This window comes from Plectrocnemia conspersa, unplaced genomic scaffold (genome assembly GCF_051122295.1).
Source record: "Plectrocnemia conspersa isolate PC_06_02 unplaced genomic scaffold, ASM5112229v1 ptg000011l, whole genome shotgun sequence".
Taxonomy (NCBI): domain Eukaryota; kingdom Metazoa; phylum Arthropoda; class Insecta; order Trichoptera; family Polycentropodidae; genus Plectrocnemia; species Plectrocnemia conspersa.
The window spans coordinates 6,867,022-6,892,264 of NW_028277175.1; the positions used below are offsets into that span (position 1 = coordinate 6,867,022).

Consider the following 25,243-nt stretch of genomic DNA (forward strand, 5'->3'; position numbering starts at 1 on the left):
ACCGCTTATTATATTTAATAAATATTTTAAATAGTAATTCCAATTTTTATTTATTACGTTTTTAGTTGATTTTATAAGGTAATCATTGCCATAAGTAAAACACTCTATCTTATTTAAAGATATCTCTCTCATTTACGCTTTATATTTATATTATACTATGATTATTTGATATGGTGATTATTTACAAAAGGCAACAAATTAAATGGTAGAATATAAATCAATTTTGAGTCGGTCAAAACCAAAATCAAATCTCGATCAGAAACAGCCTGGACATAATTATATTATTCAAGGTCAGAATAAATATTAAATGGTTAGAATAAAAATAGCATACAGTCAGAATAAAAATATAGGACGATCAGAATTAAAATAATAAATGGTCATAATTATATAATTTTGAGTCAGAATAAAAATCAATTTTTTTAGAATAAAAATAGCATATGGTTAGAAAAAAAATAAAGTAATTTGCACATCTTTATTGACTAAGCAACGAATTGCCTCCATTTCTTGCCAGAATCTTCATCGATTATGATAAATTGGTTCTCTATAGCTGATATGTAAACAACAATTAGAAGTAAGCTAAAAAATTCACCTAGTAAATCAATGTTTTAGCAGGTATAAAAATGGCACTTGGATTTTTATAACCGATTTTTATCAAATATAAACAAAAATGTGTGTGTATAAAAACCAGTCCTCTGACCTCCTACTTGGGCTGTCACGGATGACAGCCACGGCCGGGTAAACCGAAACGTAACTATTGATGCTCTACAACAATATTATTAATTTAAAGAGAGCGGGTAAGGGATATTAGGAGGGGTGGTGGCCAATCAAACTAGGCATTTCTAAAATTTGACAAAACGAGCTTGAAAACAAAATCATTAAACATCGCATCAACGCAATTTGCAAGAAATACTAACGCTGAAAAAAATATAGTAGGGTACGAGCTTATATTCTATCGATAAGATAAGTTCATTTTAAGAGATGATCCTGAGCAAAAAAAACATTCAATGTCTTAGACAGGCCACCCTCAGTAGTTATGTGAAGTTCAGAAATTTTGGTCCATTAACAAATTAGACCACCGCCTAGTTGTGCTTTCGCTTCAGTACACTGCGCGAACTAAGGTAAAGCCCGACCTCCTACCTGGGCTGTTGTGAGTGACTGCAGCGGTTGGGTAAACCGGTACAAAACTTTATGTAAGAGCGATGTTCATGATAAATGAGTAAAAAATTATCGGTTGTCACTAGTAAACTTATAAAAAATGCAGAAAAAAAACGTTTTGAACCTGGCAAAAAATGTTTAGAACTGTTATTTTGTTTAATAAGTAATGTTTAGAATAAATGAGTGAAAAACATAATTGAAATGAACAATTCCAAATAAATGTTTAGAACTGTTATTTTGTTTAACACATAATGTTAAGACCGTTTAACAGTTTTATAAAACTATTACCAAAATATTAAGATATAGAGAACTGTGCGCGTGCTGGGTGTCGAAAAAGAGAGTAGACGTGAGACTCCTATAATGTTAAACTTAAGAAACTCGTTTCAAGACTCATCAACTCCAGATGTATTACATTTATGTTGATAAGCAATAACATGAGTTCTAGTGGTAAGTCTAGCAAAATTTTTAATTCTTCGGAAATATTTTATAGATATTGTATATTTGTCACTAATGAATTTATAATAAATCCAAAAATAATGTTTTATTAAATAAACAATAACAATAAGTGCTAATAAATATTATTTATTATATGGTTAGCAAAATATTTATTATAGAGAACTATGCACGCATTATTTTTCGAAATAGAATGAGAGACTTCTATGCCGTTGGATTTGAGAAGCAAAAATTTCCATAATAACAATGCTAAAAAAATCAAGTGGTATTTTAAGGGTATCACAAATTAAAATTCTTTAGAACCGTTTTCTATACTGCGATTCTTTGTTACTAATGAACATAGTAAATCGTGTTGAATTTCAGTAACAATGTAAAAATGTGTCTAGAGCTGTTCTTTATTAAACGGTTAATAAACTATTCGGCTATAGAGAACTATGCACGCGTTGGGTGTCGAAAAAGAAAATGGACGCGTGATTCATATTACCCTGGACTCAAAAATCGTGTTTCTAAACACCTCAAATTCTTAATAATTATGTATTAATTAATTTGGACAAGGGAGAATACCAATATCACTATTACTATATTTTTTCTTTAACGTAGATTGTTTATTTACATTTACTTACTAATCCTATTTCGTTTGTTTATTTACATTACTTACTAATCCTCTTTCGTTGCAGCGTTTTTGTAATACAGATTTTATACCCCTGATATGGGTACAGACTACGTGTGTTAGTTCTTGTTTATGATATTGAAGTCTATTTTCATAGAGCGCACAAACTACATATATTTTCGGATTCGTGATTTTTAAGGTGTGTTGGTTATAAATAGTGGGTCAGCTTATTTTTGATAACTTAATTTAACAGTAATGCTATGAGGAAACTAATTGAATTGCTTGGGAAAATTTACATAAAAGATAAGGATAATTAGTTTAAACACGAATTTATTGTTTTACATGAAGTATTATTTTACCTAAAACAGAAATTTAATAATAATAAATAAGGGTATATTATTATGATAATAATAAAAATATCGTTACATACAAACATATTTATGTAATTTAACCCTTTGTTAGCTTAAATCATATTAATCAGTTTTTGTTACTTCTTTGAGAATTGCCGACTTGATTAAATAAATAAACATAAAGCAATAACTAATAAAACAAATCGTAGTGTACAATAAAATATATCACAATATTTTACAACAGCAAAAAATACCTAAAACAATATCTCTGTACTGATTTATTTAGGACCTGCCAACTAAAACTACTGCTAAATGCTTGACCCAACCCGAGCAGGAATTACCCGCTCATTTTTATACCACTGGCAATCTTAATGTTTGGACGTGGAAAAAGGTATATTTATTTTTATTTTGAAAAACAAAATAAACCATTTAAATAGTAATCGTTCTACAAGTACAATACGTTTCTCTGCGAGGGTCAGGGTCATACGCCACAACATGACAAAAATAACCGATCTTTCCACGGAAGAAGAAATTAGACCATCCCTACGTTACCAAATTTTAGTACATACAATAGGGGCACGTGTGTATTTGTAACAAAATACACTTGTATTAATTGAATTTAAATGTTATTAGGCTAACATTTTTTGGACCTTATTTAGATATATTCTTTACAATAAGTTAAATTAGCTACATATTTTAAAAGTCGACAGCTTTCCTTTTTTTATCTTAATAAGTCTTATTTTACACTTAACTCACACCCAGCACAATCTTACAATATATGTCAAAGCAGAGAATGGGAGGAGCAGGAATAAAGGATGTTGTAGTTTATGAAATCACCCCACTTCCTCCTAACTGTGTCGCACTATCAAAAACGGCTAAGTGGGAATTAATTATGGAAACTACCGCGCAATATAACTTATATCACGAGTAATAAAGTAACTCTTAATTTGTAATTTGTGCTATGCTAAACGTATTTTTCACTATCATCAGTGTGGAACTAATTGGCTTAATGATCTGCAACGCGGAGGGCGCCGAAGCCAGAAGAGTCGCATTTTTATTAAATTAAAATATATGTAATCTTTCAAAATAAAATAAGTTTCCCGACAATTTTACCGTTAGATTAAATACTTTGATTTTTATATATACTAAAAATCCTTAAGCTAATGCTACCAAAAATCGAAAAACAACACGCGTATAGATAAAATAAAATAAAATAGGCAGATAAAATAATTTATTTCACACGCCACTTGTTTTATTTGAGCTCATATTTTTTTCTTATGATCATACTACTGTATTGCCAATCGCCTTATTAGAAAAGTCCTAAAGAACAAAAAAAAAATCACGGCAAGTTTGATCGAATGTCAAGGTTTTACTCAATGTTTCTTTTCGATTAATACCTTATAGTCCACTACAAATTCTTGCCACTAGGCTATACAATCAATAGGCTTTGCAGTTTTACACCGTTTGCGTGGGACTATCTGAAGAAAACTACTAGAATTATGAACAAATAATTCGTTGATCTTTCACTAATTCAAGTTAAAATAGTGCAAGATGAAACTATAATGCGCTAGCTTACACTTTTTGGTCAAAAACGACACCGTTGTGATGCCGCAGCCGTCGTGCGACATGTATTAAATCTGATGGAAATTACTTCGAAAGATACAACATCAACTTTGAAGAATAAATATTAGACTATTGAAAAAAATTGACCACTTAAAAACTTTTTTAAGGGAAATAATATTATCAAAATATATTGAAAGTGTATTTGCGGTTATTACCAAAAAAACACCGCTTCTTTAATAAAATACAAATTTCAAATAATTATGACTTATTTTTTATTAATAATATTTCTATGAAATCAAATTTATTTTTACAAGTTATTATACATCAATATTGCGGTTACGCCATTAAATTAATAATAAAACTAATAAGGATTTATTAGTAATATCAGGATAGATATTGCTAATGTATATATATGTATGCATTATAATTATTACAATTATTTAATATTTTCATTCGATCAATTATAATATAATATTTATTACTCTAAGCTTTACTTTTAAATAAATCTTATTCATTGATTGCAATAATCAACAGCTGATTATTGTAATTAATGATCGAAATATATACGTTAAAAACTACTCCGAAAGAAAAAAATTAGAGGTTACAAAATCACACTGCGTAATAATTCCGCCGCGATTCGATTCGCACTAACGAGCGCTATCTCAGATTAACGAGATAAATCAAAATAATTATATATACAATATTAAAAAGAAACGATTAATTTGCAAGCATTAAAAATAGGTTAACTAATATTAACATAACGTTTTTATTCAATAAAAATATTTATATTAAAATTGGAGGAATTATAAATAGAGTAAATGGCGTTAGTATTTTGTTTCAGACTGTTTTTACAATTAACAGTATTACTTAGCAGGGCATAATAATATTAAAATTGACTCAAATTAAAAATATTATAATTTTTGTAAATTATATTTTTATTGTAAATTATCTTTTATATTTTCTCTATTTTAAAAAATATATTTTTTTCGTAAGTTTAAAGTTCAATAAGTATAAAATGTACTACGCAAAATATTAGATTATTATCGATCAGAAAAAATTTGACAGCAAACCACGCACAACATTTGGAAGGACTAAATTTAGCACTAGTAATATAACAATAATATTACTTGATAAATAAAATTTTCGTAAAATGTAGTTTGTTTTTATTTATCTAAGTATAAAAAATATGACGAATGTTTTACAAGAAAACTATCCAGTATATTGCCTCGATTTAATTATTGTACAACAATAGTACACGGTAAGATTCCGCTTAACACATGGGAAATGTTCCAATAAATTCCAACGCTAAATTAAACAGCGTTTAAGATGGCATCTTATTTATCACAATAAAATAAAATTATGATGTTGATGGTCGATCATAAATCAACTATGATGCATCATTCATGCGTTCGCACTTGAACGCGCCGCGAGCTACACGAGACTATTAAAGCAACAAAATCGTGCTCGATTTCGGGGAATATCAATACCGCCAATACTGAAACAACTTTAACGGGGTTTTACTGTAAATGGGAATTTAATAAGATGTTGCAAAAGTTACAAAATCGAGTGACGTAAGTTGTTTTGATTTACCATTACAAGATTTGTTATAGCCAAGGGATGTTTAGCCCGATTCAAGCGAGAACTCTCGCTCAGACCTCCTTGTACTATTACTTGCAAACAATGAAAATGGTTATAAATCAGTATTGTGTATTTAACATATCTGATACTATTGTACCCAAGAATATTTTTGAAATGAACGTGTTAAACAACTACTATGTGGAATAAAATACAAGTAGCAAAAGCAGCCTATTTATTGATCCTTCGAGCACGTTCGAGAAAAAAGTATTATTACAGCTAACGTTGACAAATATGTATAAAAAGTCACAAATTTCATAAATAAAATACTTTTTTGCCCCTTTATTTAATACATGTAAGGTTTATTTATTCATTATCGATTGAATTTTTTTTTTAAGAGGGAAAACAATTACAAATTATTTGCACTCATTAAAATACAAATGATCTCAAAATTATTTGAAAAGGTTGTGCTAATATAAATAAATGTTATTGTGAATATATTTTATGTACAATGTTATTTTTTGCTCAAAATACGTTTGCTGATATGGCCGAAAAACGCGGCGTTAAGCTCGAAAGTTTGAACGGCGGCGTTGTCTATTGCGTTTGGCGGCGGTTGTTCCGCCATTATTGTCCTGTCGTGTCAAGCAATGGGTCGCCGCGAGGAACGCCGAAGCCGAAGCCGCAGCTCCAGCGGCAGCGGAGCGCCCTCCGAGGAGGAGTACGTCGTAGAGAAGGTTCTCGAGAAAAGGACCGTCAAGGGCAAGGTGAGATTCTGCGGCGTCGCCGGCGGCCGACCCGACGCCCCAATTTTTCGCCGCCGAAAAAACGCATTTTTCTCTCACAAGATTGTCGCGCTTGCATAAATCGACGCGACGCGATCTTTCGAAGGCTATGTCGGTGCCTAATTAGCGCAATAATGAATGCGAGTGTGGGGAATGAACGTTTTTGTTGCATGTGCGACCATTTTGTTTTAGTATAACGACGTACGCCACAGCCATCTCCCCGCTCTGTACTCGGTTACTTTCTCCGTATATCTATGGTATAGCAAACCCCCGAAGATGCGTCGTAGGTTGCTTCGTCCGAACCCGATTACTTCTCGACCAACGGTCACTTCGATCGATGTAATAAATTTATAAATTTCATGTATTTTTATGACTGGTGTACAAAAATAATTCTGATCCTTAGAAGACCAGTTGCCATTCCTTTGCCACCTGCTGAAGTAATTATATCTATAAAAGGAGGGGGGAATCTGTAAAAAATATGGGGACCAACGATTGACCATTGACAACTGCCTTCGAATCGCCAAAATATGTCGGTGATAAATATCCAATGAAGGTTCAGGGGAAGATCTATAATACATGCCCAATTATTCTTGAGTAAAATTAAATCAAAATAAACTTAATAATGAGCTGAGCTTCCACACCAATAAGGAATCGAAATCACATTATGCCACGTTCCTGTTATCATATACGATTATAATTTACATTTTTAAATAGATTGGTTGCACTGTTATAATCCGTTTAAATTTTAAAACATTTATGTAGCAAAAGCGTCAGCGAGTGAGTGAGAAATTTCTCATTCACAAAACAGATTCTTGTAGGAATTGTACCGCTTCTGTTTTGTTAAATAAAATGTATTAACAAACGATAACAGGAAAGTACCCACATTACTAACATAATCAGTTAATCTTTGACTCAAAGGAAAAAGACAAAGTTCTGCAACGGGTCGGTCGGCAAGTGGTTATTCCTCGTCGACCGATCTTTAGAGACAGCTGATATCCGCTGCACACTGACCGCATCGTGGGAGTTTGGGGTGTAATGTTACATCTACATCGGTTCTGTGATTATTCTGCTGCAATTGAGAAATACTTCAAGAGGAAAAAAATGTGAATAACACACCTTGTATTTGTCTAATTTATGACTTCCACAGCTTAAAAAAATTACCCTTTTTTTACTTGTAATAAAATGTTCGATTCCCCCCATAGTATAATGACAAATACAATCACAGTTATATATGGGTCCACATTTAGATCCACTAATGGATATTTCTGAATTCCCACACTCATGCAGGAGCTCATGTAAAGTGGTTAAAGACTCATTCGGCAAATAAAATTATTTACACTGATGTTGTCTTTTCTTGGTCACCATTAAATGATCAAAATTAAATATCCTAATATTGTATTATTGCTTTGCAGCAAGTCCAGAATTATTTAATCTCTAGTGAAAGCCCAAAAAATGTTTTAAAAATCATTTTATGGATCAGTTGCCCTTGGTCTCACTTTTCTGTTAAAAGGCCCTATCCAAAATCACTGTCAGTGGGCTTTAGTTGACCAGCAACATTGTTCTTACTAACCTTTTATTTGGATTTCCATGGATTTCAAAGTCGATTGATTCTAAAATTCGATAAACCTTGTCAAGTGGCCACTTGCCGTTTACCTCAATGCACCGCAATGACATAATCAAAATACTTAAAATTATATGCTTATGACCAGAGTGTTTCAGAGTATTCGCACAAATGCAAATTTTCGGCTCATTTTATTCTTGTGTTAGTTTTCAAACATTAAACTTCCTGTCTGAGTAAAAATAAGCATAAGCATGAATATGAACGTATGGATAGCATGTAAATGGAATGCGTAAATATCTAAACTAGGGTAACCTGTCAAATCATGATGGTTAAATTTCTAATAAATAAAATATGGCGTCGTACCGAATCATCGATAAAATCCTTATGGACTCATCACTGAACCCTTTTTCGAAGATATTCTAAGACATTCGAAGGTATTCTAAGACATTCGAAGGTCTGATTGAAGGCGCGTTTCTCACTGTGCTGCTCATTTTTCAGATAAAGAGAATTTTCTTTTTACCATTCATTTCTTACTTTCTGCAGTCTGGTTTCGAGATTATAATTTGTGATTTGACTGCTAATCTTACAAATTTTGCAATGGCTTTTTGCTCCAGCTTTGCATAATGTGCAAAATGCCTATTCATATGTATTGATTACAACGGTTTTTACCATCACATCCCACATAACTTTCGCATTTTTATCGTTGACGATGTTTGTTTTAAATTTTAGAGCACATTTATTTGATATTCTGCTCTTAAAACATGACAAAAACAGAGGTAGCGCAGCATTGACTCAATCAAATTGAAACTGTGGATGTGCATTTAAGGTCTCTATCAATACACATATTGCCGTGAATATTCAAGTATTGGATGTACTCATTGTTTAGTTTCATACCTTCAAACGAGCAAAAGATCAATGCTGTTTGAATCTGTTAAATCTTAAACCTTCTTCATACATACATTTGAAGAATCATCTTTGCTTTGTTGCCTAAAATAAATTTTGATCAACAAATCAATTTTTATTGTAACTTGCTTATCACTTGTTTCAGAAACAAGTCGCATTTGCTGCATGGTGTTTTTGTATAACGGTATTTTTCACCCCTGTAAGAATTAGCTTTGTCTTTGATTATAGTTCTCACAATTATTTGAGCCAAGCTTCATAGCCACGTTACAAACTTTTATATTCTTTATTACGTGTCAAGGGATTACTGTAGGTATAAACAAATATATGAGTTATTATCTTCACTCTATTATATGATTACCTCGTTTTAATGACAGTATTTAACTATATATATTAAACGCTTTTTTTTTTGTTCTATCAAGGTTCAATACTTGTTAAAATGGAAGGGCTATCCGGAGTCGGAAAGTACATGGGAACCCAGCGACAATTTAGATTGCGAAGGCCTGATTAAAGTGTTTGAGGAGAAGCATAGTAAGGATGTTAGTAATCAAAATTTTCGTATATCGCTCGTTTTTTATATTGCTATATCGTCTTATATATTAGTCTTTGATGTGCTAATTATTTTTTTTGCAGAATAAAAAACACGATAAGAAGGAAGAGAAGGTGAGCGAAAAGAGGAAAGAAACCTCGGAGACGAGCTCTAGGAAGAGAAAAACCGTGGAGTCATCTTCCGACGACGACAAGGACAAGAAGAAGGTGACTAAGGACGATAAGAAGAAGAAGGAGAGTAAGGAGAAATCGAAGGACGAGCCAGAGATCAAGAAGGATAAGAAGGACAGCAGTGACAAGACTAAAACTGGCTTTGAACGGAATTTAAAAGCTGAAAAAATTATTGGTAAGAATCATCAATATCCCCGACTTGAAAGAAAACTCAATTCAATAATAAAATATTCACATCTTAACACTTAACCGACGAGTCGTTTTTTTCCTGCATGATCTGCGAAAATGGTCTGTATCGTGAGAACTTTGCGCAACACAGATTTATAACAAAAAGATATGATGACTTTTTTATCAAATGTTCTGCATTGTATTGATTCATACGTTAAAATTATTTTATCAGTGGTTTTCAATCTGGGTTGCATAAAATAATAATTTATGTCGTAAAATTTGCTTTATTCTACTTTATTATATCTCTAGTTTAAAAAAATAGATAATAATTAATTATGTAAATAAAATGAACTAAGTGAATTATATATAAATTATATTTCGGTCTTCTATGGGTTAAATTTGTTATGCAAAGCTTTAAAAATAATTTACGATCGTGTTTTATTAATTTAGCTTGTTGATGCAAAGAGTTCTTTGATTGTCCCTCACATGTGAAGTTGTGGCGACAATAAAAATATTTTTGCCTTGGAATACTTTTTTTTTCTTGTAGTACAAACCTTCATTCATAGATGTCATCACAAAACACTTTAGTTTTTGTGGGTAGAAACAACTGGACCCCGTCGTTAAACGTTAGAAATCGTAAAAGGTAGTTATTACCGGTCTCATCAGTTACCATCAGTGGACGAAATCGGTAAATACTACCTGACCCGCCGGTTAAGTGTTAACATTTAACCAACGGGCTGGGTAGTATCTACCAGCTCCTTCTACTACCTTTTATGATTGCTGACTTTTAATGAGTCCAGTAGTATCTACTGGCAAAAACTAAAGCGGCTTTTGCTGCAGTCTATGAATGAATGTTTGTACTTTAAGAAAAAATATATTTCAATGCATAATTATTTTTATTGCCCTGGCTGACTTTCCTGTGAGGGACAATCATAGAGCTATGTATAAACAAGAGCATTAGTAAATTATTTTTAAAGCTGACAGCTATAAGCATAAAATTTTTAACCCATGAAAGACCGAAATATAATTTATATGGTTCATTTTATTCACATAATTAATTATTATATGTTTTTTTAAAGTAGAGATAAAATAAAGTAGAATAAAGCAAAGTTTATGATATTAATTATTATTTTATGCAACCCACAGATTGAATACCACTGATAAAATAATTTTAACATATGAACCAATAACATGCAGAACATTGATAAATTTTTGTTTTTTAATTCCGTTTAATTCAAAAGTTATATTACTATTTTATAACAAAAATGCATTCTTACAGTGAGAATAATGATGAAAATGTTGAATTGTTTTTTCATCTCATATTTTTGAAAAGAAAGCTGGTTAATCCAAAATAATAAGTAGTCGGTAGCGATATTTTTATAACCTCAAATATTCTTATATTTTTTAGTATATATGTTTGTTTTACCTAATGCTTCCACAGAACGTTATTTCAATTGATAAATATGCAGCAACTAAACAGCCAAATGTCAAATTAATATAAAAAATAGTTTACATATCAAATTCTAGTTGACATTAGTTTTTTAGTTGCTAAATTAACTTAATAATTTTAAGTAGTATGTTTAATTTTCATTAAATAAATATTGTTTCAGGTGCATCTGATGCGAGCGGCCAACTGATGTTCTTAATCAAATGGTCTGGATCTGAAGAAGCCGATCTTGTTCCAGCTAAAGTTGCAAACTTAAAATGCCCTCAAGAGGTGATCGCGTTCTACGAAGAAAGATTAACATGGCACTCCCAATCCGAGCAAGAATAAATTGTGATATATACTCTATATATATATATATTTTTAACTACTAATCATTGGCATTAAAACGATTGTCGCACAAGAATTTTATATAAATTCTCTCATAGAATCCAAATTTGAATAAATACTATATATATATATATATATATATGTATTACGACAATTTTCAACGCAAATGGAGAGCTTCGTTATAATAACTCAAGGTTACGACAACAATGCCATTTTCTTTTAATTTTCAAAGTTTTAATTTTTTACATTTTCAGATTATTTTTAATTTAAATACTCAATCTCTTTTATCATATAATTTTTGTGTTCGTTAAAAAAATAACTGTTAATTTTAATTATTTATAGTTCATTTGCAACTACAGTAAAATGTACAATGCCATTTTATCAACGATAATTGTTTTCATAATTAGATTTTTTCAGTTGTATTGTTTTTTTTTCCTCGAAAAATAAAATACATTCAGGTTAAGTTTAATTATTTATAAGAGTTCCTCTGTAACTACAGTAAAATGTACATTTTATGTGACGTAAGATTAATAAACGACTTTAGTTGAAAAGGTGTTTTATTATTATTGTTACTCATACAATTCGATATGAATATTGATAATTATAATCTTAATACTAAATATTGCAACAGAAGCGTTAAATTAAAATAAAGTTTATAATAAATTATATTTGTTCGATTATGTCTTTGGTTTATTTAACGATTACATTATGCACTCAATATCACAGTATCGTGAATACCATAGCAAATCAAAAAATATACTAGTACACGTCTTGATCTTCTTTCTTCTTACTAGCTAATTTCTATTCTTGTAGGTACATTTTAGAATGTATGATTATATAAAAATGCTTTAAAAATACTATGACTATGAAAGCAGATTAGTAATATGTTAATAATAATATATTAGTTGATTGTCGAAAATAGACGAAATCAATTAATTGTGAAACTTCCTCTCCGTTTTAGGTATTCCATTACTGAAAATTAAATAATTATTAATATTACTACTAAATTTATAAGTACATATATACAAATACACACCATAACTGAGACACGTGTCCAGGAGTCATCTGGATGAGCGGCGCCAGTCTTTCGGTGAATCTTTGGTAGTTCCTCTCTAGTTCCTTTTGATATTCGCGCTGATCCGGACCAATGAGATTCTTGTTTTTCTTGAGAGCATCACAACATCTGTAATTGAAATAGATTTTGTGTTTTATAACAAGCTATAACAATTTATTTTGATTAAATTAATATGTTTTGGCAAATTGTTTTACAAATTAAGATATTATGGTAAGTAAATAGTTTTATAAATTTCATTAGTACGATATGAAACTACTCAAATTCAAATGCTTGAGCGAGACTTACTTTTTCGAAAAATCTTTAAAGCACAATCTGAGCTTATTCGTCAGCTTTGTCGGTAGCTGTGTACCATCAGCGACTCCCGATAAAAACACAAGAGCCATTTCCATCGGTCCTTGATTCACTGTTGTGCCGATACATCCTTGAACGACCATCTGGAGTATCTTCGTATCAGCTGGTTCTTGATTTGTAGCTGCCGCTAGCTCAATGATCTGCATTTATTTTGTAATTAGCAAATAATATTGGAAATTATTAATTTTTATTATTTGATTCAGCAAACCTTTTTCTGGATATCTTCAATGGCGACCTCAATCGGAGACAATATAATCTGAGTACGATTCACAACATGTATCCTCGTTTTAACATATGGGAAATGATGCGCCGTCGTCAAGATTGTTTTACGTTTGCACTGCTCAATTAATTCCCCATGAGCTCGACCGCTTGTTGTAAATGGTGTGGCGTAAATGAAGCGTTCTATGAATATAAAATTATTATTAAAAAACCCTTCAAACTAATTTCTAGAATTTAATAAGAGATGAATGCTTCTCTCATGGTCAATTTTTAGCCAAGCATTAACTCACTTATATTAAAATTCTTCTCAAAATGCGTCTGCTTGTATCGTAGCTCATAGGACTCAAAGTACGGTTCGACGTAAGTTATCTGAATGTAAGCCTTATCCGGATCCAATGTGGCCGTGTCGACAGTGTTGGAGTCTTTTATAATAATGATGTTTTCAGAGCCGAATCTTTGACTGTAAAAGTTCTGCAACGGCATACGTAAAAATTGAATTCAACCCCCGTTAAGTCTGAAATATACATGTATTAGCTTCTCACCTCTAAGCGACTGAATATCTCAGGCAATTTGGTCAACGTTGGTTCTTTATAAATGAACTCTTCACCATTCAGATCACCAAACTTCGAACCGTAGAATCCGACGCGGAAATACGTACCGAATACTCTTTTGCCACTCAATTGTTCAATTTTAGTGAACGCGTCATATAATTTACTGTGAATGGCAAATAATATGCATTATTATGGCGATGCAGATGCAATATTGTATAATAAGAAGATAAAGATAACACACCCATGAATATTTGCAAGTTTCTTATAATCCCGATTGGTTTCGGCGATCGGAAGTAATACTTTATAAACGTAATTCATAGCCTCGTACATTCCGGCAGTTTGGAAGCAGTTAGCAGCGTGATCCAACAGTCCTGTATGTTCATAAGACATGAATTAGATCAATCAAATATACTGTGCGCTGTATCGTTGTGAGGTGTACCTTGGAGTCCCTGCTCTGTAAAATCTTTTCCAAGACATATTCCCTCATTACGCGGTGCAAGAACGTCGTCAGATACGGCGCTCTCTTGAAGAGCGTTCGGAGTTATATTCTGCAGTGCTACAGCTCCTCCGTGTATAGCATTTCCTCCGTTACCCAACAGCACCAAATATTCAGCTACCAAAGCCGCACTGTGCACTAAGCACATTCCGGCTTCGGTGTGATTGTTTCGCTGCAAACATAATGTAATGTGAAGGCTTATGTTCAAGTAACAAGGTCTTAAAAAGTACAACTGAACAATTTTTAAAATATTGTGTTCATAATATAATCAATGTGGAGAGGTGGGTGAGTGCCTATGATTTAAGCAAGGTCCTAAAGAGTAGCTATCTAAAATTTTATTTAGATCGGACAAAGGGTGTAATAATTTATATAAAATAATAAATATACATTTAATTTTATATATTTATATAAATATTAGTAGAGAGTGAAAGAAATCTTAGTTACCATTGAAGAAATGCTTATGTAATAATATTCTATTAGTAAATGAAATTAAGAAGGAAAGAGAATAGATAGCTCAGTATATAATCAGGGAAACAAATCATATATTACCTCCATATGTTTTTGGGCCATGTTAGCCAACCACGTCAAGCGAAGATCTGGACTATTCTGATAGCCTTTAGCTATACGATGCATCAGATCCAACAGCATTTCCGGATCCTCTTGGAACTCTTTCATCTTGACTGTGTCTGATAAGATCATGTGGAGATTCAACACCAAATCTTTGACTTGATCCGGGAACGAAGTGTCTTGCAAGTCCGTATCTTGTTCGGCGTACATCAGTATAGTTTTCAACGCTCGCCTTAACGAATCCTCGCTGAATGTTGAACTTGTGCCAACCAGAGAGCTAAGTGACATTGTCACTTGCATCTTCACTCTAGCAAAGTTCTGCGGAATAAATAATTATTATACTTCTGAATTATAATGGTTCAGAATAAGGGATTGAGACTAACGTTTCCGATTTCATAATTCTGACGCATCAACAAGTAAAGAGTGGCTGCTGCGTGTGCACGAACCGCGCCGCAAAGAGCTCCACAGTGACTGAGAAGCACCAGACACAGTTCTCCGCATTGTTCGGTCTCAGAGTCAAAGACCAACCAATGAAACTATTGGAAATATTATTTTTAGTATAACATGTATTTTTAAATAATAATATTATAATAAATCTGTTTTCAGACGACATTTTAATTTATTGCATAGGTCATAATAGTTGTAGATAACTTAAATAATGAATTAAGTATAATACAAAGATGGTTAAAAAATAATCTACAACTAAATGTATATTTATTAATTATAAAGATATGTTAGATAGAATATAGTTATTAACTCTAATATAGATTTATGAATGTAGGCGGCCCTCGACTTTTGCACATTCTACTTTCGCACATTTTTAAAAATTCAATTTTTTTTTTTGATAATGCAAAAATCTTTCAGCATAACATATTATAATCATACCTTGAAAACTAAAGATCTTTGTGTTGCAAACATATGTTGAAGTACATTTGTGCTTTGATTCTTAGCCAAACCAAGAAGTAATACTCTCAGCACAAATCCAAATATGCTATGGTGAGAGTCCCAAGCTGATGCAACCTATAAATGATTTATTATAATAAAAAGCATATATAATTTATAAGCCCACTGATTGCAAACCTGTACGATAGTTTCCAAAGTATGAAGGACAGTCAGTGATATATCGGCGGCTAGAGCACCTTCAAGATGACTCGATGGAAGCATAGTTTGGTTACCATATTGTACAATACTCCCAGGAACTGTGAGCGAAGAAGCCGTACTTCCGGCCCTCGTGAGTTCTTTTCTCCAACGTTCTCTAGTACCACTCGTCGGAGTACTATGGCAGCCTGATCACAAAATTAAGTTGTAATAGATAAAACTATTATATATGCTTAATAAATTAGATACGACGATGTTGCAAAAAATAAAAAAATAGGGAAATAAGAGTAGTTTTAAATAAAAATAGATTTACTAAAAGATTAGAATGGTTGGATATTTATGAAATATTGAAGATAAATGTTTTAGTATTTATATATAAGTTAGAAAATAATATGTTACTAGACTATTTAAATAATAAATAAAGATGTACATATATTTAATACTAGAAATAGATATAATTTAAGGATAGTTAGGTATAAAAAAATGAGTACGGCCAGGGGAATATTGTATGGAGGTGTGAATTTGTATATTCCTAGAACCATCCGCAAAAATAAAAATGTAGCAGGTTTCCTTAATGGAATGAAGAAACACCTTTGTGCATTAAAAAATACGTGTTTAGTGTATAAACAATTAGCTATATTAGCTAAGTAAATTATTAAAAATCATTAGATTAATAATATTATTACCTTTACGTCTCATCATCAACTCGTTGCGTGCTGAACCCTGTCCCAATATGACATCTTCCAATTTAGATTTGATATCGGAAGTCTTACGAAAAACTGGCGGGACCGTATTCTGAACGTCTTTTTTCCCCTGATGGTTCAACTTTCAGTTATTAATAGTCAGTTATTGTATGTATATTTTATATGCTAGTTACCTTATATTCGAAGCAAGCGAAGCACAAACTGAGTACTTCTAAAAGCGTATAGACTTTTGAGGGCGTCTGCTCTCCGCACCATTTGGTTATGGCGACTTTGTCGACGCTCTTCAGCACCCATACGAAACACATGAGCAAATTTTTGGTCGATTCGTTGTTGAGGTTTGCTCTGGACGCCTTTGAAAAGATTATATCAGTATACGATAGATGAAATATAAAGCATCTAACTAACCTTTTTATACTCGTAAGCATCGGGTGGAACGAGACCGGAGAATGATGAGTTATTAGTGTAATCTTCGCCCAATTGTAAACGATCTATGAAAGGCAATAGATGTGATTTCTAATTCAGTTCCATAAAAAATACTATGTTTCTAACTAACCTTTTCCTTGCAGAAATCCTTTATAAAGTTGAGGATATGCATCCATTACGATCGTCAGCAATGGAATGTATAATGCTGCAACTCGAGCCTTGACTTCTGGTTGCGAGAAACGACTGTCAGAATCATGAGATGTCAATAAACTCAACACCGAACATATCGCTTTGTTTTGAAGTGTTTGATTCCTGTGAATAAGCAAATAATATAATCAAAGGTTTATAAAATAATCTTATATTTAGGAGGACTGAAAAGTAATTAAAATCATATAAGGTATTCTTCCACAATTATATTCTTATATTCAAAGAGTTAACGGGAATCGCATTAACATGGACAGGAAACAACCACGACCTGAACCCAATTGAGAATTTATAGGCAATCATAAAACAACAATTAAGAAAAAAATTATCAAAAAATTTGTCCGAGCTGACGAAACATCATGGAAGTGTAGGAAGAGGAGATCGATCTTAAAATAATTGGAAATCTGTATTTATTGATGTTAGGCAGAATACAAGAATTTATTAAAAATACAGGTGAAATTATGTCAAAATAATTTTGTTAAGAAAGTGTTTTATTTACAAGCTTCTAATTTTTAAATGTCCTCAATATTGCTTTCTATGAATAGAACAAAAAAAAGGTCGCGCGCACGTGTTGGGTTTGAAGTTCGCCATTATGCACTTGTTGGGGCGACGAAAAAAATACACCTTAATTTTACAATACCCGTATTTTTTTTAACAGTATTAACGGAAAACGAATCTTTTTTCAAAAATGGTATCGAAAAATTGCCTATAAGCTGACAAAAGTGATAGATAGTGATAAGTATTAAAGAATTTTTGATAAATAAATATTTTTCGTAAGCAAACAAAAATTTTGATTACTTTTCGGTTTCCTTATATATACATATATATATATTACTTACTGAACATCTAAGATAGCGGCGAGTTCAGTCAGCAGTAAACCGACTATGAAATGCTGATGTCTGAATTCCGTGCTTAGTTCAGCGTAACATCCTTTATCGCCACTGCTTAACTAAAATTTATAAATAAAAATATATATACATATGTTCATAATAAATTTTAAGTATTTAAAAATACCTGATAAGAGACGTTTGATGAATGACTATGTGTAGAATGAGTCGAATGTGATGAATGCGTGGAAGGCGAAGGACTAGAAGGATTCATTGGACTCGTATATGGCGTACCATATGGAAGATTCAATGGTATATAATGTTCATGAGAACAAATAATCCTCAAGAACGCCACCTAAAAAAAATACTTATATTATAGATCGCTGCTTTTTTTTCATTACAAAACTTAAGTATGCAAATACCCTGTATTGCATTAAAGGCACAGCATCCGGCAGCGAAGCAATTTTCGCTGACATCTGCTTATAATAGGTCTTAATCAGACCAAACACGAATCCTCTATCCATGATGCTGATCAAATCAAACAAGAAGAAAGCCAAACTATTATTCAGCGACTGTGCCAATCTCGGATCTTTAGTATATCGCGATATGATCTCGGTAGTCACGCTGCTAACCAAATTCGTAATATCGTCCATATACTGCTCAGAAAATCTGGTCTTCCTCGGTGCATCCAGCGTTCCATTGCATCCCAACTGTTCAACCATCGATTTGATCATCAGTTCGAAGAGCGTCCAAGAGTTTTGCATGGCTGAATCTCGGGTGACTCCGCTCGCAACTACCCACTGCAACGATAGCTCTTCGTGCAACACCTTACACATTGACACTTGAGCGTTTGAGGATCCGGAGTGTGCGAAATTCGCGCACCAGTCGAATACGTCTCCGGTGATGTGAGAACTGTGACGACTAGACATTGTCGGTTTATGGGGTCGAGGTATCAGGCATTGGTATTGTACGTAAGAGCCGAGAAGCGAACTGCGGCCGTGGAAATCGCAAGTGCTGCATTCGTTCATGTTCTGAAAGACGTATAGTTTTATATTACGGATCTTGGAGAATAATATTCAATATAATACTTACGGTTATATTTGTGAATATATGCGTCATGCAATAGAATATGTCTTGAGCTATGTTCAGCTGTTGGCCGTTCAAAAACGGAGGCATCACTAACAACAGAATGAGCTTATCCAAAATCACCGGTAAGCTCTTAACCATTGGTTCGATTACGCTGTTCGGCAGTTCCATTATACTACAATATAAGATTGATTTTGATTAATAAAATTATATTGTATCTATTAAGCTATAGATTAAATCAAATTCTATACCTATTCCTTAGTTCGGCTTCCATTTTAGATATACCGATATGAGGCGGAATCGTTCCACATTGGACAGCTTCACAAGCAGTTAAAAATCTCTCCATCTGAGAGTCCTGCATTGTAAAAAATATTATTTTAGTTAAATTATTGTATTTTAAAATAATAAATAAACTAAAATTAATACCATAGTATGAACCGAAGAATGTGGATCGAGAGTCACAGTGAAGATAGGCTTGTGGTTATCGATCCACCTTGTGCCAGGGAGTAAGACTTCCGGGAATATGTATGAATAGTTTGGCGGTGGAGGCTCTAGCATCACAGGCAAATTATATTCACCGGATGAGAGACGACTAGATCGACACATCGGCAGCCACTGTAAAGTATAAAAATAATATTAATATATCATTCAGAACATCGACTATAAACTTATTAAGATATATTCATTACGGTATATCCAACTGGCGTTTCTACGGTCTTCTCCAACTCCGGAGCAGTGACGGGTTTCTTCTGACACGATATATGATAGAACGTGAACAGCAAATGATGGTGATCGCTGAGATTGGCCGGTAACTTGAATTTTATCTCGTCGTAAAATGACGGACATCTAAAATAAATTAAAAATAAATTATTTCATATCAAAATATATTTTATACTCGTATCTTATATACTTGTTATGGTATGTGACTGTCGTATATGCTTCAGAAGTAAACTCCGGACACGAGCTTCTTCCGAATATCGAATTTAAAGCGTTTGATTGATCTTCTCCGGCCATCAATTGGATACGGACTGCAATATTTCTGGCCGATCCCGTTCTCGAAGAGAACGCTGTGAAGTTTAGTTCTTTCGGGAATACAAACAGAAGGTTTCTGTACTGATAATGAGGCACTAATATCGGGAAGAGTGGGAATGCTAGACTTTCTTTAAAAGGTCTACTATTATCGTCTGAAATCATACAATTTATTAAAACGTCTATTTAAATTAATATACAATTTTTCAATCATATTTTTAAGAACCTGTGTAAGGATTGAATTTTGCTAATTCAGACGTTAAGCCGTTTGGAAGCTCGTCAGGACATGGTGTTATTTCCAAGACCAGATTTCCTGGGATTGATTTCAACTTCTTTGTTTGACCACTCGGACGTTTCAAATCTTGAAGGAACTTGTACAAGTCTTCGTCTCGCATTCTATCACCTTCCTGCAATTAAAATACATCTTAAAGTTATATTGTATCCTTTAACGTTGAATTATTTTCATTTGATAGAACATATAAGTATCTTGGATGCTCCGCCTATGATTTTGAGACATAACATTGACAATGAGAGTAGCATTAATTACTCTTAATTGTCATTGTGAGTTATTTACTATTCAATTTACTATTACTTCTTGACGAAGACAATGTAATTGGGAATTAGTTGCTTAAATATGATATGAAGTAATAACTGTATCATTACATACCTGTTTAAAGAAATTTGTGACGGTTATTTTGATGGATTTGAAGGTATCCAAAGCGTTGCCTAATTCTTCAGATCCAGATGCTAATATGGGATGCTGAATATGAGCCCTTCTCTCTAAAGAGCCGCGTCTTGTGAGCGATCCTCCTGTTGCTTGACGCCTAAAATGCTCCAAACTACTAGCTGACGATTTACGGTCTAAACTATTGCTTTGCGAAGACACTAAAGAATCTTTATCAGTGCTCAAAGTAGAATCTCGATCGAGGCTGTTTTGTCCGGTTAGGATGTTCATCAAATAAATTGCAGTCCACGCAAAAGGCATTCTATATTTTCCGAGTCTTTCGCAAGCCGCTAAAGCTCCGGCTTTTAACTTATCTCTATTCTGCAAATACAAAAATTATTTAGATCAAATAATCTATTATATATTACATTAAAACAAAAAATAGACATTTACTTTATCGTCTTTTATATAAGGCTCGATGCACTCGGTTATATCACCCTGCAAAACTTTCTCCAAGCGAATCACTAAGAATATATCAGGCGTAGGATGAGTTATATCAAAAACGGCGCTACGACTTAGCGTCGTTATATCACAATGCGTTATGTGCGAGCTTAACATCTGCTTAATACTATCAGAATTCATATCAAAGTAAAAGTTTTCCGAAATCTTCTTCTTCTCCTTGGCGTCATAGAGAGCCATAGATGCAAAAATTGGTTCAACTTCAGGTTCAAGTCTGTAAATAAACACAAAATTATATTGTGTCGAAAATACATATAATATTTTTAACAACCTTAAATCAAGGCACGTGACTAAAATACGATGTCCGATTACTTCAGCGGGTTGCTCGGAATGTATTCGTCTCTCAATCGCTTCTTCGTCGTCCATATAAGACGAGAATAATCCTAATAGGCCGCCCTTTCTTCCCTCCATGCGTTTAGTCTCATTGAGCTGATCCAATTGCTCGGGCGGTCGTCTTTCGAGTAGGTCTGGCAAAAGCGGATCTGAAGACGAGCTGCGAAGATCTAAACTGGCCCAAGATCCGCGAGGTGTTAATGTATCGTTGCCCGAAGATGCTGATGAGATTGAGGCGACGGATTGACGGCCACTGGACGGTTGAGAGTAACCCTTGAATTAAAAATCGCATTTAAATGAGCAATATATAAAATAATTGTTCCATAAAACAAATTGTTTGTACTCCATGAATAATTCTCTGCAACGAATCCTTTTCCAAAGAAAAATACTGAAGATTCACCTTACATAAATGCACAAGCAATTTGTTTTATGGAACAAAGTATTTATTTAAATGCACGTATCGTTTAATATAATTCCCTGTTAAATCACACACTTAAATGTATACCTGCAGTGTTGTTTCATCGCTTGGTGTTGTAATGTTTTGAGGCTCCATATCAATCTCGTAATCTTGCTTGGGGACATTCTGAAGCAAAGATTGCCGTTCAATGATCTTCTCGCGGGAATAGTAAGAGCCGGAGAAAGAACGGTAATGATAGTCCACCGCCACCCAATCTGATGTGTGACACCGAACACATTCTCGTACGTGTAACGGAACATCGCAACTGGAAAACGTTATAATTGTTAAGTAAAACAGTATAAGGAATGTTTAGCTTTGGCCATTTAATGAGGAACCATTAAAAAATTTGTGTAATTCTTAACCCTTTGAGCAGTGAGTAAATTTATACACATTTGTTAGGAGAGTGTGTTAATTTTACATATTTTTCCATAATTATTTATTTATTATTATTTTATATTGTATTTAAAGTAAAATGTAGATAAAAATCAATGATTCTCAACGTTTAATTGCTTTGATTTGTTTTACTACCTTTTTGTATTAACCGTCTGTTTCGCGAGAACTTTGTGCAACAAAGATATAATAAAAAAATATGATAACTTTTGAATTAAAAAACAAAAATGTATCAAATGTTCTGAATTGTATTGGTACATATGTTAAAATTATTTTATCAGTGGTTTTCAATCTGTGGGTCGCATAAGATAAAAATCTTGAAATTTGTTTTATTTCTAGCTTAAAAAAATATTTACAAAGAGAATAAATATCTTGAAACTCGATATAAATAAGATAAAAAAATGCTGGTGTTGATTTTATATTCACGAAGAATGTAGTGTATCCACATTGAATATAAACTGAAGTATAATTTAACATTAGTGTGATATAAATGTAGCTTATCAGATGTTTTAATGCATTTCTCTGAACAAGCAATAAAAGAAATGGTTCCGAATAAAATTTGGTTAGAACACTAGGGGCACCACCAAACTATGTCAATTATCATATATAAAATTATATTTCAGTCTTCCATGGGTTGAAAATTTAATGTTTATTTTTAGAATGGCCCACAATTTTGACAAAGATAAAGATAAAATAATACATACAGATCTTCTTCGGGCATTACATGTTTTATGGTCCTAATTTTCCTCGGAACAATCGATACGCTGACATCATTCAATGGATAAGCTAAAGGATCTCTATCCATGATTAACCGGCTGGAGAGTTCTTCCCAATCTGGCGGATCTACCATGTCGTTCAGCGATACCTGTAATTGAAAATTGCGCAAATGACAATTGCTAAAGGTTACTTTAGCTAAAATGACCAGGTTTTTGAAATAAAGGGCACTAAAAATAAAAATGCCATCTCGGATTTTTTTGTTTCAATAGAATAGATTGCTAGAGGAGCTAAAAAAAGTTAAATTTTGCTCATTAAACATTTTTTTTAAGGAGAACGTCTGGTCATCTTACTTTTAACAGTTATTTGTATACATACTGAAGAAGAACAACCGGAAATACTGCCAGATTTGGTCTGAAATGACACAGTTCTCCTAACTTCGGTGCCTTGGGATCTGTAAAATACATTGTTAGTGTTGCGCAATAATATAAATGTGCTTTGTTAATTGTTTTCGGTTTTGTCGTGCATCGATTTTTCTGACTGACGTTTTAGTAAGGTACAGTCAAAACAAAGAAGGCAGTGACTCACCCGGTCAGTCTTTGAGAGAACAACCTTTGAGCGGCCATGGTTTAAATCGGTGGTTCTCAAACGTTTATATGGGAAATTTTAAGGTGAATCATGCCGGCGGCCACACGCAGAGCCGCGAATGACAGCTAGTGTTTACATGCATCACTCATCATACGGACACACCTCCGATACAGTGTTGCCATTATTGAAATAAACTTTACAAGAGGATAAAATAAATTAATTTAACCTTTCCCTTATTGTACCAAATAAATCCGCGTGCTACTGCGCTGTGTAATATATACAAATGTAAAAATAAGTGATTTCGAATCTGAATATACATAAATTAGTTATTTATAGTTGAGGTCAACATTTAATAATAATTAAAATTTAACTGCTGATAATAAAATAAATCAAATGGCTGCCCGAGAGCTACCGGTCTGCACCAGTGTATACTTCTTCTTCCGCTTATTATCCACTGAGAGATGAGTTGGTTTGCTTTGTATTTTGGACTTGACCTGATGAAAATTTCCACCTGCCCCTTCCCCCTAAATGACGTCACAGCGTCTTCGTTCTCATTAGCCAATTCCGAGTCCGTATCATCCAAATATTTAAAAAAACTTCTGTGCCCGAAATGTCATCATTCATTTCCTTCACCTTCGTTCTCATTAACCGGTTTCGAATCCGTACCATTAAAATATTCAACAAAATCTTGTGTCCGTAATTTGATCGTTAATTTCAAACTCAACATCACTATCATATGTATCTTCCTTCACCATATTTTTTCAGCAATTACTTTTTTTCTAAACTTGGAATATATTTTGAAAATATAAACAAAACTTAAAAATCGCAGCAAAATAAAAAGTCAAACATACCCAATAAGTATTTTTTAATTATAGCCAGAAATGATAGTTCACTTTAGTACCCCTGCACACAAACGTCACCCGCAACATCAAAGTACACAACACGACCGAATTCTCTCTTTCTACCTGCTCAATGAACGAGAACGAGCTGCAAAACGTGTGTGCGTAGGCTGCTGTACTTGTTTGCAAATATGCATCCCAGAATTTATGAAGTTATCCCAGATTTTCGACAAAATATCTCTGCTGCGCCGATGAGAGCTTATTATTATTTTATTCAATGCGTAGTATTAGCATGGAGGAATACATAAAATCCCATCTTGTTATTTATTATATTAATATAGATATTTAAATCATTTAAAGAAATGTGTACTAGTTACACATCATAGAATAGGAAGTGTTTAAAATAAAATATAAAGCAAATGTTTAATTTTTATCAAAAAATAAGAAAACTTGTACTTGTTAAGAATATCGACGCTACACTCAGAAACCAATAGTCAT

At 32.9% G+C, this 25,243-nt stretch overlaps 2 protein-coding genes across 6 annotated transcripts; one reads left to right on the plus strand and one right to left on the minus strand.

The window, feature by feature from the left end:
* Positions 1 to 6,329: 6,329 nt before the first annotated feature.
* On the plus strand, positions 6,330 to 12,162 carry LOC148229274 (chromobox protein homolog 5-like). Of its 2 annotated transcripts, XM_088196508.1 has the most exons (4): positions 6,330 to 6,470; positions 9,372 to 9,488; positions 9,583 to 9,844; positions 11,448 to 12,162. In XM_088196508.1, exons 1-4 carry the CDS (start codon positions 6,354 to 6,356, stop codon positions 11,609 to 11,611), a joined length of 660 nt encoding a protein of 219 aa, XP_088052634.1. In that variant the 5' UTR covers positions 6,330 to 6,353; the 3' UTR covers positions 11,612 to 12,162. The 2 variants fall into 2 exon arrangements, with proteins under 2 accessions (XP_088052634.1, XP_088052635.1); XM_088196509.1 differs by lacking the exon at positions 9,372 to 9,488.
* Positions 12,151 to 24,077, minus strand: Zir (dedicator of cytokinesis). Of its 4 annotated transcripts, none has more exons than XM_088196488.1 (32): positions 23,931 to 24,077; positions 23,697 to 23,772; positions 23,309 to 23,469; positions 22,263 to 22,479; positions 21,696 to 22,030; positions 21,359 to 21,638; positions 20,909 to 21,286; positions 20,468 to 20,648; positions 20,123 to 20,396; positions 19,902 to 20,058; positions 19,639 to 19,827; positions 19,464 to 19,567; positions 19,219 to 19,387; positions 18,549 to 19,157; positions 18,314 to 18,481; positions 18,139 to 18,248; positions 17,226 to 17,407; positions 17,078 to 17,160; positions 16,846 to 17,022; positions 16,655 to 16,781; positions 15,951 to 16,156; positions 15,756 to 15,890; positions 15,254 to 15,406; positions 14,853 to 15,188; positions 14,247 to 14,475; positions 14,049 to 14,178; positions 13,799 to 13,970; positions 13,547 to 13,727; positions 13,246 to 13,439; positions 12,972 to 13,177; positions 12,648 to 12,794; positions 12,151 to 12,583 (listed from the first exon to the last, which is right to left on the minus strand). In XM_088196488.1, exons 1-32 carry the CDS (start codon positions 23,942 to 23,944, stop codon positions 12,544 to 12,546), a joined length of 6,120 nt encoding a protein of 2,039 aa, XP_088052614.1. In that variant the 5' UTR covers positions 23,945 to 24,077; the 3' UTR covers positions 12,151 to 12,543. The 4 variants fall into 4 exon arrangements, with proteins under 4 accessions (XP_088052614.1, XP_088052613.1, XP_088052612.1 ...); XM_088196487.1 differs by having other exon boundaries at positions 16,655 to 16,793; XM_088196486.1 differs by having other exon boundaries at positions 23,907 to 24,077.
* Between the last annotated feature and the right edge of the window lie 1,166 nt (positions 24,078 to 25,243).

Excerpts from the sequence above, each read along its gene's own strand:
- LOC148229274 (XM_088196508.1), top strand. The coding sequence starts at position 6,354 with ATGGGTCGCCGCGAGGAACGCCGAAGCCGAAGCCGCAGCTCCAGCGGC. Across the intron at positions 6,471-9,371 it reads AAAGGACCGTCAAGGGCAAG|GTTCAATACTTGTTAAAATG; the intron begins GTGAGATTCTGC and ends TGTTCTATCAAG. Across the intron at positions 9,845-11,447 it reads AAAAGCTGAAAAAATTATTG|GTGCATCTGATGCGAGCGGC; the intron begins GTAAGAATCATC and ends ATATTGTTTCAG.
- Zir (XM_088196485.1), bottom strand. The coding sequence starts at position 23,944 with ATGGCCGCTCAAAGGTTGTTCTCTCAAAGACTGACCGG. Across the intron at positions 16,157-16,654 it reads GTTGATGATGAGACGTAAAG|GCTGCCATAGTACTCCGACG; the intron begins GTAATAATATTA and ends TTTTGTGATCAG. Across the intron at positions 15,407-15,755 it reads AAAGATCTTTAGTTTTCAAG|TTTCATTGGTTGGTCTTTGA; the intron begins GTATGATTATAA and ends TATTTCCAATAG.